The sequence below is a fragment of the Ciconia boyciana genome, unplaced genomic scaffold, assembly GCF_034638445.1.
Source record: "Ciconia boyciana unplaced genomic scaffold, ASM3463844v1 HiC_scaffold_39, whole genome shotgun sequence".
NCBI classification, from domain to species: domain Eukaryota; kingdom Metazoa; phylum Chordata; class Aves; order Ciconiiformes; family Ciconiidae; genus Ciconia; species Ciconia boyciana.
The window spans coordinates 511,476-526,905 of NW_027328407.1; the positions used below are offsets into that span (position 1 = coordinate 511,476).

A 15,430-nucleotide genomic window follows, 5' to 3' on the forward strand; every position below is an offset into this window, starting at 1 on the left:
AAAGTTGAACACCAGGACTGGTCCCTGACCCTACCCACTTCTGCAGAGTGGGGCTGACTTATCAAGAGCCCTTGGGCAGATGCCCTGCTCTTCGTCACTCACATGGCCAGCACCAACGAGAGCTGCAGGCACAGAGCTGAAGGAAGGTCTCCTAGAAAAAGAAAAGGGTGTCTGTGTGTAACAAGGGGAGGGTCTATGGGAAATGGCTTTGATTTTGGTCAGAGAAGTCTCCCCTAACTTGTCACTGTCTTTGTCTCCTATGGCAATGCCCCATGACCAGAGGCAGCAGATGTCCAACAGCAGCTCCATCACCCACTTCCTTCTCCTGGAATTTGCAGACACACGGGAGCTGCAGCTCTTGCACTTCTGGCTCTTCCTGGGCATCTACCTGGCTGCCCTCCTGGGCAATGGCCTCATCATCACTGCCATAGCCTGCGACCACCGCCTCCACACCCCCATGTACTTCTTCCTCCTCAACCTCTCTGTTCTTGACCTGGGCTCCATCTCCACCACTGTCCCCAAATCCATGGCCAGTTCCCTGTGGGACACCAGGGCCATCTCCTACTCGGGATGTGCTGCACAGGTCTTCTTTGTATTATTCTTGTTTGGTGCAGAGTTTTCTGTCCTCACCATCATGGCCTACGACCGCTACATTGCCATCTGCAAACCCCTGCACTACGGGACCCTCCTGGGCAGCAGAGCTTGTGTCCACATGGCAGCAGCTGCCTGGAGCAGTTGTTTCTTCTATGCTGTGCTGCACACGGCCAATACATTTTCCATACCCTTCTGCCAAGGCAATGCCGTGGACCAGTTCTTCTGTGAAATCCCCCAGATCCTCAAGCTCTCCTGCTCAGACTCCTACCTCAGGGAAGTTGGGCTTCTTATGGTTAGCAGTTTTCTTTATTTTGGATGCTTTGTTTTCATTGTGCTGTCCTATGTGCAGATCTTCATGGCCGTGCTGAGGATCCCCTCTGAGCAGGGACGGCATAAAGCCTTTTCCACGTGCCTCCCTCACCTGGTTGTGGTCTCTCTGTTTATCAGCACTGGCACATTTGCCTACCTGAAGCCTCCATCCATCTCCTCTCCATCCCTGGACCTGGTGATTGCAGTTTTGTACTCGGTGGTTCCTCCAGCATTCAACCCCCTCATCTACAGCATGAGGAACCAGGAGCTCAAGGATGCAGTGTGGAACCTGATTATGGGTGTTTTTCTGAAGCAACAAACTTCTGCATAGCAGTTATAATGTAACTCATTGCAGGCCCAGCCTGTCTTCTTTATTTTTTGTTGTTTGTGGTGGTTTTTTAATTGTGAGAATGTTGTCATCCCCGTTCAAATTCACCGTCTGCTTTTCTTTTCTGACCGAGTGGCTGTGTAAATGAGGAGCTGTGCCTTCTGTGTGTTGAAACAAAATAAAGGGCCCTTCACTGATTTTTTTTTTCCCCTGAGATTCTTCCTCCAAGGCCATTTTGGAGCTGCAGGAACAGTTTCTGTGTGCAGATTTGGAGGGGACAATAATCCCGGCATGGCAGCACTGCCAGGAAGCAGCAGCGCTTGCTCTTCCAGGGCTCTTCTCTTTCCGCTTCCACACTCTCTTTCTGATCCCTTGTGTTGGTGTCAGGCCTGAGCGCTCTGGCAGCTTGGTCACTGTCCTGCTGCGTGGTAGTCCTGTGACCGCAGACAGGGACAGGCAATGGGCACTTCTGTGACAGGGCTGGCCTCCATAACAGCGTTTCCATAAAGAAAGGTGATCTCCTGAGGGCAGTGCCTGAAGGCTTAGGTCTTCTTTCAAAGTTGCTGTCAAGAATGTGCTCAAGAAAGTGCCCTGTTGAGGAAAACACCAGTGAACAGCTAAAGTGTGTGAGTGTGCAGGGTGGGGGCACACAGCAGTGTCCCTTGCACAACCAGGCCTCCAGGGACAGACTTGAAGGACCAGCAGAGCAGGGTCTGGTCTGTGACCTTGTTTGCTGGACACCCTGGGCAAGGTACCCCAGGACAATCCTCACAGACCAGCCCCTTGCAACCACCATTCCCAGCACTGGCCTCTCACTCCAGCTCAGAGAGGCTGTTTGTCCTTCCAAGGAAGGACACTGACTGACCAGGTCAGAAGTCCATGTTTGCATTGTTCAGAGGAGACTTAAGCATGCACATCGTGTGCGTGTGGGGACATGAACCCGAGTGAGCACAAATGCCATCAGCGATTCCTAGAGGTGCCATGAACGCCAGAGGGACAGACAGTGCCTCGAGGTCAATTCACTTGAGAGTAACGTCCCCTGGGAAACCAACCACCTGAATGCAGCACTGGGATGTGCTTCTGTGAACCAAGGTCCCTGCGTCCATTCCTCATGCCGTGATGCAGAGCAGGGCGATACACCGCAGGGCTGAGGTGCCTCCCAGCCTCTGGGAGTGGCAAGAGGAGGCCAGGGAGTCACCATGCCTGCTGCAGTGCACTGCCTCTGCCTGTGCAAGGGAAGGACTCGTGCCTCTGAACACCCCTGTGTGCATGAGGAGTGCATGAGGCCAGCTTAGATGTGGACACCTCACAGGGCCCTGCCATTTCTGTGTGTGACTCCAGGAACAAACCCCACTGTCCCAGTGAGATTCATCTCACCCGCCTTGGAATGGCTCATTGCAAATGCTCCTGTCTGCTCACGTCACCCTTTCTGGATTGTGCCCCGAAATGTGTCAGAGAAGTCAGAGAGGTTCTGGGGTTCTTGGAAAAGGCAGACATCAAACCTTTCTTCAAGAAGGGCAAGAAGGAGGATTGGGAGAATTACAGGCGGGTCAACCTCCCCTCAGTGCCAGAGAAGGTGATGGGCAAACACTCCTGCAGCCAATTCCAGGTACTCGTAGGACAAGAAAGGGACTGCGGAAGCTGTATGGGTCAGGGAACGAAGGGGATGTTTTGTACCTGGACTTTAGCAAAGGTTTTGTCATGGTCTCCCACAGCCTCTTTACAGCCAGATTGGTGATATCTGGGCTGAAGGAATGGATGATGTAGTGGGTATGAAGTTGCCTGGTGGATCAAGCCCAAATGTCACCAGTGGTAGAGTCCTCCTGACAGCCACTTACTAGTGGCATCCCTCAGCGCAAGCACTTGGGCCAACACTATTGAATGTCTCTATTAAGTGCCTGTACAATGTGACGGAGTGCCTTTTCAGCTGCTTTGTGGATGGTGCCAAACTGGGCAGAGCCCTTGAGCGACCTCATCTGGTTAACGCTGCCTTGAGCAGGACAGCCGGACAGGATGATGTTCAGGGGTCTCTTCCAACCTGAGTTATTCTATGAGTCAATGAATCCTTTCCTTGGAGATCTTTCTGAAGACAAAATAGACAGAGGAAGAAGGAAAAACAGCAAGGTAGAAGTAGAGATATAACATGCACCAATATAAATATAGCAGTTCTTCTGATGAACGTTTCTCCACTCAAGGCGTTGGTAGGCAATCTATTAGATAAATGTGATGAAACAAGCTTACTTTTATCTGCTCATGTACTGGGCCACAGAGAGTGTGATGGTTGGGTACAGTGTCACGTGGTCAGTTGTGTCTCAGGAACTCATAATCCAGTAGGAAGCCAATGGCTGCAAAGGGGGCTGTGAGGTCACTTCTGCCTCTGGAGGTGATAGGCCAACAGCAGGAATGTGCCTGGGAAAGGGACTGTGAGGTCACTTCTTGCTGAAACAGCTGATAGCTCAGCCCTTGACTCATGGTGGGGGTATGTGCTTTTAAGCTGACATCTGCCAGGGTCTCTGACAGGCCAGCAGAAGGCACCTGGTTGGCACATTGACTGGGAGATCCCCTCTGCCGAAGGACCTAGGCTCGCTCCAGGAAGGGGGCTTACATTTTGGTTGTCCTGTCTCTTCTGCCTGAGTACACGATGGGACAGCAGCAGGCACACAGCTTGGTCGTGTCTATCTGAGAAGCTGAAAGGCTGGCAGCCTTGGGAGATGATGGTGAGGTTACTTGTGTGTGGTCAGGTGAAAGGCCAGCAGAAGGCTGGTGGGTTGGGATGTCTGCTGGAAGGGTTGTTTCCCAGATGGTGGAGCTCTCTTTGGAGGTAGGAAACAGCAGGAGAGGGAAACCCTGCTGCACAGTGCAGCTTGGAAGGTGGAGATAGGGCATGAGGAGGAAGAAATGTCACTCAAAGGGTAGTGCTGTGGTACATGAAGTCCTCCAGAAGGAGTATGAGATCAGTCCATGTCTTTGTGTTTCAAGGAACAGAGTGTGAGGGTGGACAGATTTCAGTGAATGTATGGAAATGTCGGGGTGAGAGCAAGGTGGGGAAGCGAGATGGGTGTCTGCAGCCTGCAGGGCAAAAGAAGCAGCTGTGGGACAGCGTAGGACAACCTGTGGTGGAGATGGCAAAGAGCGCTGGCAAGGATGGAAGTCATCAAGAGAACCCAAGGCTTGGTCCCTTTGGTTACAGCAATTGTCTGTGCCAGGAAGGCCTATGAGGAGCCATGTTGTCCTAAGGCACTGGGGCCTCACTGCCTCCTTGCACACACCCCCAGTAGGGCTGGGAACTGTCATAGCGTTGTCCTTCCCTCAGCACCACACACCCCACATCCCACTGCCCCAGGAAGAGCCCTGAGCAATGTGTGAAGGACAGGGTCTGCCTTCCCCGGGGCTGGGGGTCAGAGCTTGGCCTTTCTGCTCCATAGAACAAAGCCAGGGTTTTCTCAGCATCTCAGCTGCCTGCACAGTGCCTTTGCCTACCTGTCATCATGGCCTCCAATTGTCTGCTCTAACGAGTCCCTTGGGAGGCTTTGTCAGTAATGGCCCTCAGTGGGGCTCATTAATGCTTCAAGGTACTTTGGGTTTGGCTTTTGGTGTTGACTCTTTGAGAGGTTTGTGCAATCTCCTCTCAGTACCTGAGGTTCAAGGACTCAGCACCAAATGCCCCATGGAGCTCATTAAAATAAAGCAAGCCCTAAAGAGCTGTGCGCCTTCCTGTAATTTTCTTCTAGTCTTGTACAGTTAATTCGAGAGTTTTACTAGTGCACTGCTGGAGAAAGATTTCAAAGAACTTCTAATAAACATGATCTTTTATTTTAAAGTGTGTATTTCATTACTTTTCAGTTTAGAGAAGGGACGATAGGAGCATTCTCTGTTTGATATTGATCCAGGGTCTCTCCTAAGGAGGTCTGCACTGGTAGGAGAAGCTGTCCCTTGAGGTCTGACACAGTATGGACAACCTTGCTCCTCACCTCCCCAACCCCACCATTTCTCTCATCAGCCACATGGGACTTGTGTCCCTTTTCCTTACATCAGACTTCTCCTCTGCAGTCTGCAGCTGGATGGCACAGCTCCTTCTTACCAGCTCCCACCCGCTTTCCTTAGAGAACTGGTTGCACAAAGGGAAAGAGGGGTTTTCTTATTTTTGAACAAACAAATTAAAACTGATTAAGATTCACCATTCAAATAAAACACACTCCTCAACTGTATGCCAAGTACAAGCTGCCACCCATGAGGTTCACCTCCCACAAGGCATAATCATGCAAGAAATGTTTTAGACAGAAAGGACATTATAAAATAGACACAATTAAAGAGTTGGCTCTTTGGACAGAATTATACAGACCACTGAATTTTAGGCAGGCTTTTTAACTGAGGCCTACAGCATTAAGAAGGATAATTTTTGTGTCTTGCATAGAGCCCAGGGCCCCAAAACACTCCCTGCCCTGGACTGTCCATTCCACCTCTAACTCTTGGCACAGAGTGAGTCACGCTTGGAGGTGTTGACCACTCTTGCCTGATGGAGGAAAGCAAGGTACACAGCTTCGGGGAAACGTTCTCCTCTTTTTGGATGGCCAAATTTGCACTAATCTCATCAAATCTGTTTTTTCTATCTATGCAAGTATATGGAAAAACCTTTATTTATATATAGGTAAATGTATCAAAAATGTGTAGGTGTGTCCAGTTACTCAGCAAAATACATTTCCTACCAGCACTCTCAAAGGAAGAATCTTTGTTCTGAGGAATTACTGTATTTAGACTGTCTTTGTCACTCCGTCCCCAGCTAGAGCCACCTTGTCTGTCAGGAAGAGACCAGCCCTCATCAGCTCATCGAGTGTCTAGTGTGTCAAGATGCAGTCTTCCACACCCTCCAGGCATCTCCTGGGTTACTTGTGCCCAGCCCTGGTGCCCTCCCAGCAGACTGGGGGGTGGTTCAACTTGCCACATAACTGAGGACCTGTGACCATGAGGCTTCCTCCAAGGCAAGGCTCTGTGCACGCCAGCCTCCCCTTTGCCCAGAGCTCAGCTCCACCTCCTCACACACCTGCCTGCCTTCCTGAGGAGCCCTTGCCGTCCATGGCTGCCCTCCCACCACTCGAGCTGTCCCACCAGGGCTCTGCAGTCCCCGTGGGGAGCACGTTGCTGCCTGCCCAGCAGAAACGACAGCGCTGCAAAGGGGAGAGGAGAGGCAGGCAAAGGGGAAGGGTTCTGGGAGGTTGGCTGGGAGGCTGCTCCTGTTCCTGGAAACGGATGATGCAAGGAGAGGCATCGTAGCTGGGAGGTGGATTTTGAAGTCACTTCTTTGGAAAGAACCCAAGTGGCCAGGTGCTGAGGCAGGCGCAGTGATGTTGCCTGGAGTGTCGGAAAACCCACCCAGCAGTGCTGAGAGCTTGGGAGAGGGGGGATGCAGAGGAAGGTGAAGGTGACATGGCTGGGAGGTGGACTGAGACGCCATTTCTACTGCAGTAACCTGACTGACTTGCAGCAGGCAGGCCGATGCTGTGACATCACCAAGTGCATCACAACCCCAAAGCGACACAGATGACAGCTCAGGCAGTGCAGAGGGGTAGAGGTAGGCAAAGCCAACGTGGTTGGGCTGTTGCTTGTGAGGTCACCTCATGACAGCAATGTGATTGGCCAGGAGCAGGCAGGCGTCATGAGGTCATCAAGGACACCAGATGGGATGGCTGCAGACAGATGACTGGGCCCCTGGTGAGGCCCTGCCCTGGGGTGAAGCCACCTGTACATGCCATGGGAAACTATGGGAGGTGGCATGAGAAACTGCAGGATGTGACAGAGAAGAGCGTGAGAAGGGACCAGAAGTCTGGGCAGCACCGTGTGTCCCGGCTGGGTCTCGCAGGTGGCTGCAGTAATGAGAAGTGGCCAAACATGACAGAGGAGAGCATTGGGGACCTTCTGGGCAGTCAAGGTTGTCAGTGCCCGGAGAAGCCATCAGTGATGCCATTGAAGTCCCAGAGGACCTAGGCAATGGTATCCAAACTATCACAGTTGGGTACAAATGGAGAAAACCTGAGACCATTGGGGAAAAATAATTGCTGAGGGTTATGAAATGGGGAGGAGACTGGGGCAGAGAAAGGGAAGGATCAAGGTGGATCGTGGAAGAAGCAGCCTGTGGAAGAGGGGGCAGGAGGGGGCTGCAAGGGGCCAGCTGCCCATGGGGAGGTGGCTGGTCAGTGCCGGTCTGGCCAAACCCTCTGCCTGATCACCGTGGTCCCTCCTGCTTATGATACTGGTTTCAGTTGGGGTAGAGTTAATTATCTTCACAGTACCTGTTATGGGGCTATGTTTTAGATTTGTGATGAAAACAGTGTTGATAACACACCAATGTTTTAGTCATTGCTGAGCAGTGCTTGCACTGTGCCAAGGCCTTTTCTGCTTCTCACGCTGCCCCGCCAGCGAGTAGGCTGGGGGTGCACAAGGAGTTGGGAGGGGACACAGCTGGGACAGCTGACCCCAACTGACCAAAGGGATATCCCAGACCATAGGATGTCACGCTCAGCAGTAAAAGCTGGGGGAGAAGAAGGAGGAAAGGTGGAATGTTCAGATTTATGGAATTTGTCTTCCCAAGTCACTGTTACGTGTCACGAAGCCCTGCTTGCCCAGAAATGGCTGAACACCTGCCTGCCGATAGGTAGCAGTGAATAAATTCCTTATTTTCCTTTGCTTGCACCCACAGCTTTTGCTGTACCTGTTAAACTGCCTTTATCTCCACCCACGAGTTGTCTCACTTTTACCCTTCCGATCCTCTCCCCCCCTGTCCTGTGGGGCAGTGAGTGAGCAGCTGTGTGGTGCTGACCTGCCTACCAGGGTTAAACTACACCATTTATTAAACTCTGCTCCTGGCTGTTTGCTGTGTGAGTGGGCTCACTGGTGTGTGTGTGTTAGCGCGTGAATGTATGTACGTGCTGTGCTGGTCAGTTCTAAGTGGGGCTAGCAAGGAGGATGAGGACACCAGGATCTGGAGAGACCCAGGGCTGGAACTGCCAAGCGGGTAGTATCTCTGGGTCTGGGCAGACCCAAAGCCCAGGCCCACACTGGAGGGACCGCGGGGGTGTGTAGCCTGCAGGTAAGTTCTGCCGGGAAGGTAGGGAGCACTCGTGCAACCTTCACACCAGAGCAGCCTGAGAGGGGGAACGGGATGGGGCCAGCTGTGCTGCTCATGGCTGTGCAAGTGCTGCTGGTGGTGTGGTGGCTGTAAAGGTGCTGTTGCCTGTTGGAGCTGGTCTGTGTAGGGTTGGCCGTGTCCATCTTTGTTTCCTTGCAGACACCTGGATTTAGTGCTTTCCCTTTGGATGACTCCACCTTGGGCAATCTCTCACTTTGTGAGAGAGGCTCCAGGCAGTGACCACCCCAGGCACCCGCGGTCCCTGCGTATGTCGCGGGCTCTCCAGGCAGCTCCAGATTCCTCTCCTGGAGGATGTCCTCTGCCCTGTCACGCACTGGGACAGCGCAGTGTGACAGTATCTGAGGGACCATTCACCATCTCCACTGTCAATAGACAACAACACGTGTCCTATATCCAATCCTTGTTCTCTAACAGCTACCCAGGTGACAACAAGCTTTTTACTCAGGCCCTTCTGGAGTGAAATTCCTGGGCTTGTTGTTGACATCAGCTGTGGAAGAACAGCTACATCTTGAGGAACTGCATGGGGGAGATGTCATTTTATTACAGAGATGCTATGAGAGAGTCAGCTCTGCAACAGCGTTAGAAAAACATTTATCCAGGTTTCAGGGGAGAGGAAGAGAACATTTCTCAGGAGAGGGAGCTGAACAGAAATGATTATGTAGGATCATAATAACCATAAATAACAATACAGGCACTGCTAACAAAAAAACCAAGGATAAAACCATAAAACAAGTACAGGCCTGCATTGGGATACACTAGATGTCATTTGTGGAGAGTGTAGGAAAGTTTATCATTATTGACAAACATCCGTGAAATCACCTTCCTAATGGACTCCTTCAGCTCCTGGTTCCTCATGCTGTAGATGAGGGGGTTCGCTGCCGGAGGCACCAACGAATATAGAACTGCCATCACCAGATCCAGGGATGGGGAGGACATGGAGGGGGGCTTCAGGCAAGCAAACATGGCAGTGCTGATAAACAGGGAGACCACAGCCAGGTGAGGGAGACACGTGGAAAAAGCTTTGTGCCGACCCTGCTCAGAGGGGATCCTCAGCACAGCCCTGAAGATCTGCACATAGGACAGCACAATTAATACAAAACACCCAAAAGCCAAAGCAAAACTAACCACAATAAGCCCAACTTCCCTGAGGTAGGAGCGTGAGCAGGAGAGCTTGAGAATCTGGGGGATTTCACAGAAGAACTGGTCCAGGGCATTGCCGTGGCAGAGGGGAATTGTCAGTGTATTGGCCGTGTGCAGCACAGCAGTGAGAAACCCACTGCCCCAGGCAGCTGCTGCCATGTGGACACAAGCTCTGCTGCCCAGCAGGGTCCCGTAGTGCAGGGGTTTGCAGATGGCAACGTAGTGGTCATAGGCCATGACAGTGAGCAGATAAAATTCTGCTGACATCAAGAAGGGAAAGAGAAAGACCTGGGCAGCACATCCTGCGTAGGAGATCGCCCTGGTGTCCCACAGGGAATTGGCCATGGATTTGGGGACAGTGGTGGAGATGGAGCCCAGGTCAAGAACAGAGAGGTTGAGGAGGAAGAAGTACATGGGGCTGTGGAGGCGGTGGTCGCAGGCTATGGTAGTGATGATGAGGCCATTGCCCAGGAGGGCAGCCAGGTAGATGCCCAGGAAGAGCCAGAAGTGCAAGAGCTGCAGCTCCCGAATGTCTGCAAATGCCAGGAGGAGGAACTGGGTGATGGAGCTGCTGTTGGACATCTGCTACCTCTGGGCATGGGGACCTGTCCAAGGAAGAGAGGTCATTGACACCTTAGGACAAACATCTTGAAATAAAACTCAACTTTTCTCATAGAAGTGCTCAAAGTCTTTTATTCTTTGGGATCATGTTAATTCAGCTCTTTTTCTAGAGCTCCTTTGTTTGCTTGTTGAGTGTACAGGGAGGAGCAGGGTCTCTGCTGTGGGCTCCAGAGGAGACACTCCTGCCCTACAGTGGGGCGGGTGAGGATTAAGCTTTCCTACTTACAGCTTAGGTCAGATGTTACCCACTCATAATCGTACGATTACCAGGGGATTGTTCTTTGGGAGCAAAAGGAGCATTTTTACTGCAGTGGGATTGAACAGCTGTACCTGGGGAGAGGCAAAAGGATTGCCTGCATCTTAGTGCCCAGTGAGGGCAGGTGCTCTGTGCATCAGCATTTTTCCTGGCTTCTTTGGGCTTGCACCTCTTTGACCTCCAGCACCCTGGGGAGGTCTCCGCAGCACCCTGGGGAGCTCCCCGGGCAGGCTGAGTGCTGACCCTGGCAGGCGGCAGAGTCCTTGCCCCATCACTCAGCCCCCTGTGGAACCAGGACCCTGCTCTGAAGGACAGCCCTGGGCACCCCTGCCTGCACACCCCTGCAGCCATCCCCAGGAGAAGGCAGCCGCCATGTCCTGTCCTCTGACAGTGTGGCAGGGGATCCCTGTTTTGGAGCATGTCCTTCTCCACAGTAAAGAAACCCTGAGATCCGTCCTGCCAATCCTTATCTGCAGCATGATGTGCCATGGCCAGGAGAGCCCTCCAAGACACTCCTGTGCATTGCCCGGCTGCCAGATACTTACCATGTAGACGGCTGTGAAGATTTCTCCTCCCATCAGTTCTCAGCATCATCTCATCCCACACAGCCTGTAACATCTCTCTTATTTCTCTCACCTCCCCTCTGCACCTGCAGGCAGTGCCCTCAGCCCTGCTGCCCTTTGCAGAGGAGCTGCTCCTGGGCAGAGCTGTCTCTCTGCAGCGCTGCCCGCTTGCCATGAGCTCCCTCCATCCCAGGAGCCCAGCCCAGCTCAGCAGCAGAGGACCAGCCCAAGGCAGCACTTTCTCTGCCCCCTCTGGGCTCCCTCCAGGTGTCCCTGGGGCTGCAGGGGAACCTGCTGGGAAACAGGCTGAAGTCAGCACTCATGTTCCCTCCCTCACCTGGGGAGAGACACTTCCTTCCAGCAGTAGCATTTCTCTTACCAGAGACAGAGTTACATCCAAGAATCACCTTTCCTCAAGCCATCTTTAGGCAGGACAACCCAGACAGTGACAGGGAGGAGGAGACTCCTGTGCCCCTGCTGAGGGAAGGAATTCAGGCCCCATCCTGGGTTTGTAGTCCCAGGGCAAGAAGGGGACTCAGCTCCCTAACACACCTGCCACAAACCCACAGGAGGTGGGATTCCTCTGGCCTCAGTTCAGCTCTGCACAACATAGGCACCTGCATGGGAGCTCCTTCTCTCAGCTCCCATGGTCATTCCTGGAGATGGAGGCCAGGGCTGAGCTTGTCAGACACAAACACCTGGTGACATCTGAAGTGCCAGACCTGGTCCAAGATATCTGCAGGTAACTGCAAGCTCTAATGGAGCAATGCTGAGAGACAGGGCAGCAGCTGGGGCAGCATCTTGGATGCTGGTGGGGAATCCCTTTGGCCACCTCAACCCTTGAGAAGGGGAGGGGTTTGTGAGACCCATGGAAGTGCAGGGAGAGAGCGGGGTGTCTGTAGCAGTCAATGTCTTAAAGGCAGGAAGAAGACGTCAAATAGCAGGGGTCGAAGGGTCATGCTGAAGTGAGATAGGTTGAAATTTATTCTGAGACAGAAGGAGGAGGATTTGCAATTCGGTGCTGGCATATGGAGAGAAACAGAGGATTCAATCAAGTCTGGGGCTGTGATATCTTGGGTGCTAGAGGAGCCTTAGAAGGGTATTGGAAGAAGCCAGACAGGTTGAAATCTGTAGCAGGTTGCAGGCTGTGACCACGGCAAAGACAGGCAAATTTTCAGGAAAGCAAAGGTTTGTGTTTGAAGGAATAGCCAGTGCTGACAGAGAGACATCAGTAAAGCCTGGGAGATCTCAGGGTCAGAGTGAGCTGGGGAAGCAGTGGGGTGGCTAAAATCCACAGGGAAAAAGGCACACATGTAGGACAGGGTAGGGCAGCCCGTGGTCTGGACAGCCGAGGAATCAACTCCTGCATGAAGATGTTAGGCAGAAGTAGGAACATCTGCAGAATGTTTTTTCACAGGCCATGGACATGGACCAGCAAGCTGATGACAATTTCTCTCCCCCTATGTAAATCTAGATTTATGCCCCTGTTTACAAAAATGCATTTCCTGTGAACACTTTGAAAGGAGAAACGGTGTTCCAAGGACACGTTTATACCAATACACTTCACATCTACATTTTGTATCTAAATGGAGCTGTGAGCAATGAAGCTTGGAGAAGCTGGACAGATCTCACGATTAGTTCTTTACTATCAAGCAATGCCCACAATTGGGATCCACAGTGGGGATCCACTGGTCGGAAGCATGGCAGAGCAACAGAGCTCAGTACAGCTGGTCTTCAAGGACAGCACCCTCCCAGCTCAACAGACAGATATTCAGCTGAAACTCCAAATGGAATTCAAGGACATCATACTGAACCATTAATACTGTGTCGGATGCACTCGACTCCTTGACTGAAGTAGTGCTAGTTTGGTTCAGGCTCCAAAGGAGGTAAAGGCCTGAGACACAGCCAGGCCAAGAACTCCTCTGGTTCACCTCTGTTCTCTGAAAACCCACAAAGGAGCAGAGTGACACAGTGAGCATCGATGCCTGTGAGCTTGGAACACCGTGTTGCGTTAAGAGTTACTGTCGCGTTACAAATAGGAGTCTGAGGAGTGGCTGGGGGGGAACCCTCCTGTTGAGTCACGAGGTTCAGACAGGACCCCCTTGCTTTCTAAACTCCTTCTCAGAGAGGAGTCTCGGTGCGGCTAGGGCCAGTCTTAGACTTGGTCAAAGGTTTATTTTCTAAGGACTGTGTGTATAGCCACTTAGCAGAACCAGAGCCCTCTCAGGGCTTTCGCTAAGGCGACAGCATTAATTTACAATGTGATAAGTCCGGTCGTGTCCAGTGTACTGAACTTCACAATTACGGATTCACTAATAACGCACTTACACCCCCAGTCTGGTCGTGTTGCATGAACTATCACGGCCACACTTAAAGAGTCTGGTCATGTTCAAGGAGAACTACCACGGCTAGATCAATGAAGAGTGCAGTTTATTAGAGCAACAGACACACAGGTGCTTTGGATTACCGGTGATAAATTCACTGTCTGCAAAGCCTGGGCAAATACCAAGAATATGAGTAACACTGCCAGCTACAAACGCGTTAAAAGATAATAAAGCGAATCTATAGAGATTTCTAAGTTTCCCAGGGAGGCACTTGGTATAACCAAGTGTTTGACTCTTACCCAAAGGCGTCCCAATGGGGGGAAAGAGAGGCTCAGCCCGTCGACTGATCCCAGACGTGAGAGTGGTACACGATGGTGTCTTCCCTAACATTCTCTTTCTCTTAAGCCATTTTATACTATCTTTCACCTTTTGGGTGGAGCTTGAGTGACCCTAATCATACATACCTTTGTTTAGGATTGGTGTAAAGTTTTCTCGCTTCGCTTTTAAAGGTATAAGCTAGGAAAATTCAGTGTGCAAGCTCAGTGAGGGTGGTTGCACCTTGGAGGCGGGTAGGTTTTGGGATGGAGGTGTGTTTTGGTATTATAATGATGTTATAATGAGCAAAGTTCACCAAAAGGACAGCATTTTGTCAAAAACGTGGCAGGATGTTGTCCTAGGATTGAAAATATGCAGCTTATCAGTTCCATAACACCTTTAAGTTCCCATTTAATTGCAGAGCCTGGCCATGGTATCTCCACACCGCTCCACGCTCTGGGCAGCGCCTCTAAGAGTCAGCACACCAAGTTCCCCTGGCGTTACCGACATCTAAGGTTGCAGGCCTAGGGAACTTCCGTGGAATGGATTCCTTGCATGTCAGCCGCATTCCACCTGGGGAGCTTCTTCAATGCTGTGCCTCACCTGAAAGTTTGAATATAAAGTTAATTTCTAAGTCACCTCAGCAATTATCCCACACACCGATCATGCGATTGACACATGAATATGCGACTGACACCTTGATAGCGGGTGGCTTTTCCCAGACTCATTTATCAAGGAACAAAGAAAGTTGTGGGTACAAGCAGCCTCATGCATACCATTCCCATCGCATGTAATTTAACTGCGAGCCAACCGCTTCATTCCATAAATGTGACAGCCTCAGTGAGCCTTCTCTGAGCTCTCCCTGCTAGGCAGCGTGGCTGCACGGCGGTGATCTCCCCTTGAGCTGGGACGCCTCGCAAGGTTGCTCCTTCAGGCAGAGAGACCTTTTACCAACGGCAGATCTTTGCTAAGTGACCGATAGGATGCTGAATTAATACTCATGAAACATTAATAATGCATGTAGCTATTATTATGATAATATTAATTATGATAAAGTTTGTATAGGTAATTCCATTACACATAAACCGTTGTCCAAGTCTGAGACTAAGATTCGACCTGGCCGCACCTAAGCTCCATCAGGAGTTTAGAAAGCAAGGGGGTGAAATCTGAACCTCATGACTCAACCGGAGGGTCTTCCTTACCCTTTCCACTCCGGTCTCTGTGTGAATCATTCTAACCTGATTCTCACTCGATTTTCCTGTGTATGTTTCTTCCATGCAGTCATTAATAAAGGGAACCTTGCCACCAAACTTATTGAACCATGGTAAAACACTGTTAAACTTTGTTAAATCCCATCCAATTTATTGAACCCTGTTCAAATTATTCTCCTCCCTCAATACAACATATTGCTGCTTCTCTCTTTGGACTGAGGTGCATTCCACGCTTTCACGACACTCCAGCACAGGCCAACACACTCCTGGAGATACCTGGGAGGAGCCACGGGGAGCTACCAGACATGGACCTGCCTTCCACATGAAGAAAATGCTTCAACAATTTACCTGGGAGGATTATTGGGCTACTAGCCAAGACATCAGACGTCTCCAGAAGGAGTGAATACACTCTTGGTGATGTCTAGGAGGACTCCTGGGGAGCTGCCAGGCATGGACCTGCCTCCACCATGGACAAAACAAACTACCTACCTAGGAGGAGTTTGGGGCTGCTACCCATGACTTCAGCTGTCTCCAGATGAAGCCAAAACAACCTTGGAGATGCCTGAGGGAAGTCCAGAGAGATATCAGGCATTGACCTGTCTTCAACATAAAGAAAGCTCTTCAC

At 51.3% G+C, this 15,430-nt stretch overlaps 2 protein-coding genes across 3 annotated transcripts; one reads left to right on the plus strand and one right to left on the minus strand.

Annotated features, from left to right (window-relative positions):
• The first annotated feature begins 202 nt into the window (after positions 1 to 202).
• Positions 203 to 1,234, plus strand: LOC140645834 (olfactory receptor 14A16-like). Its single transcript, XM_072849299.1, has one exon. The coding sequence runs from the start codon at positions 203 to 205 to the stop codon at positions 1,232 to 1,234; it is 1,032 nt and encodes a 343-aa protein (XP_072705400.1).
• A 7,903-nt stretch (positions 1,235 to 9,137) lies between these two features.
• Positions 9,138 to 15,129, minus strand: LOC140645844 (olfactory receptor 14J1-like). 2 transcript variants are annotated; one of them, XM_072849308.1, is made up of 2 exons: positions 15,121 to 15,129; positions 9,138 to 10,097 (listed from the first exon to the last, which is right to left on the minus strand). In XM_072849308.1, the coding sequence occupies exons 1-2, from the start codon at positions 15,127 to 15,129 to the stop codon at positions 9,138 to 9,140; spliced, it is 969 nt and encodes a 322-aa protein (XP_072705409.1). The 2 variants fall into 2 exon arrangements, with proteins under 2 accessions (XP_072705409.1, XP_072705410.1); XM_072849309.1 differs by lacking the exon at positions 15,121 to 15,129 and having other exon boundaries at positions 9,138 to 10,160.
• Positions 15,130 to 15,430: the final 301 nt, after the last annotated feature.

Coding starts and splice junctions, on each gene's coding strand:
- LOC140645834 (XM_072849299.1), top strand. CDS start 203: ATGGCTTTGATTTTGGTCAGAGAAGTCTCCCCTAACTTGTCACTGTCT.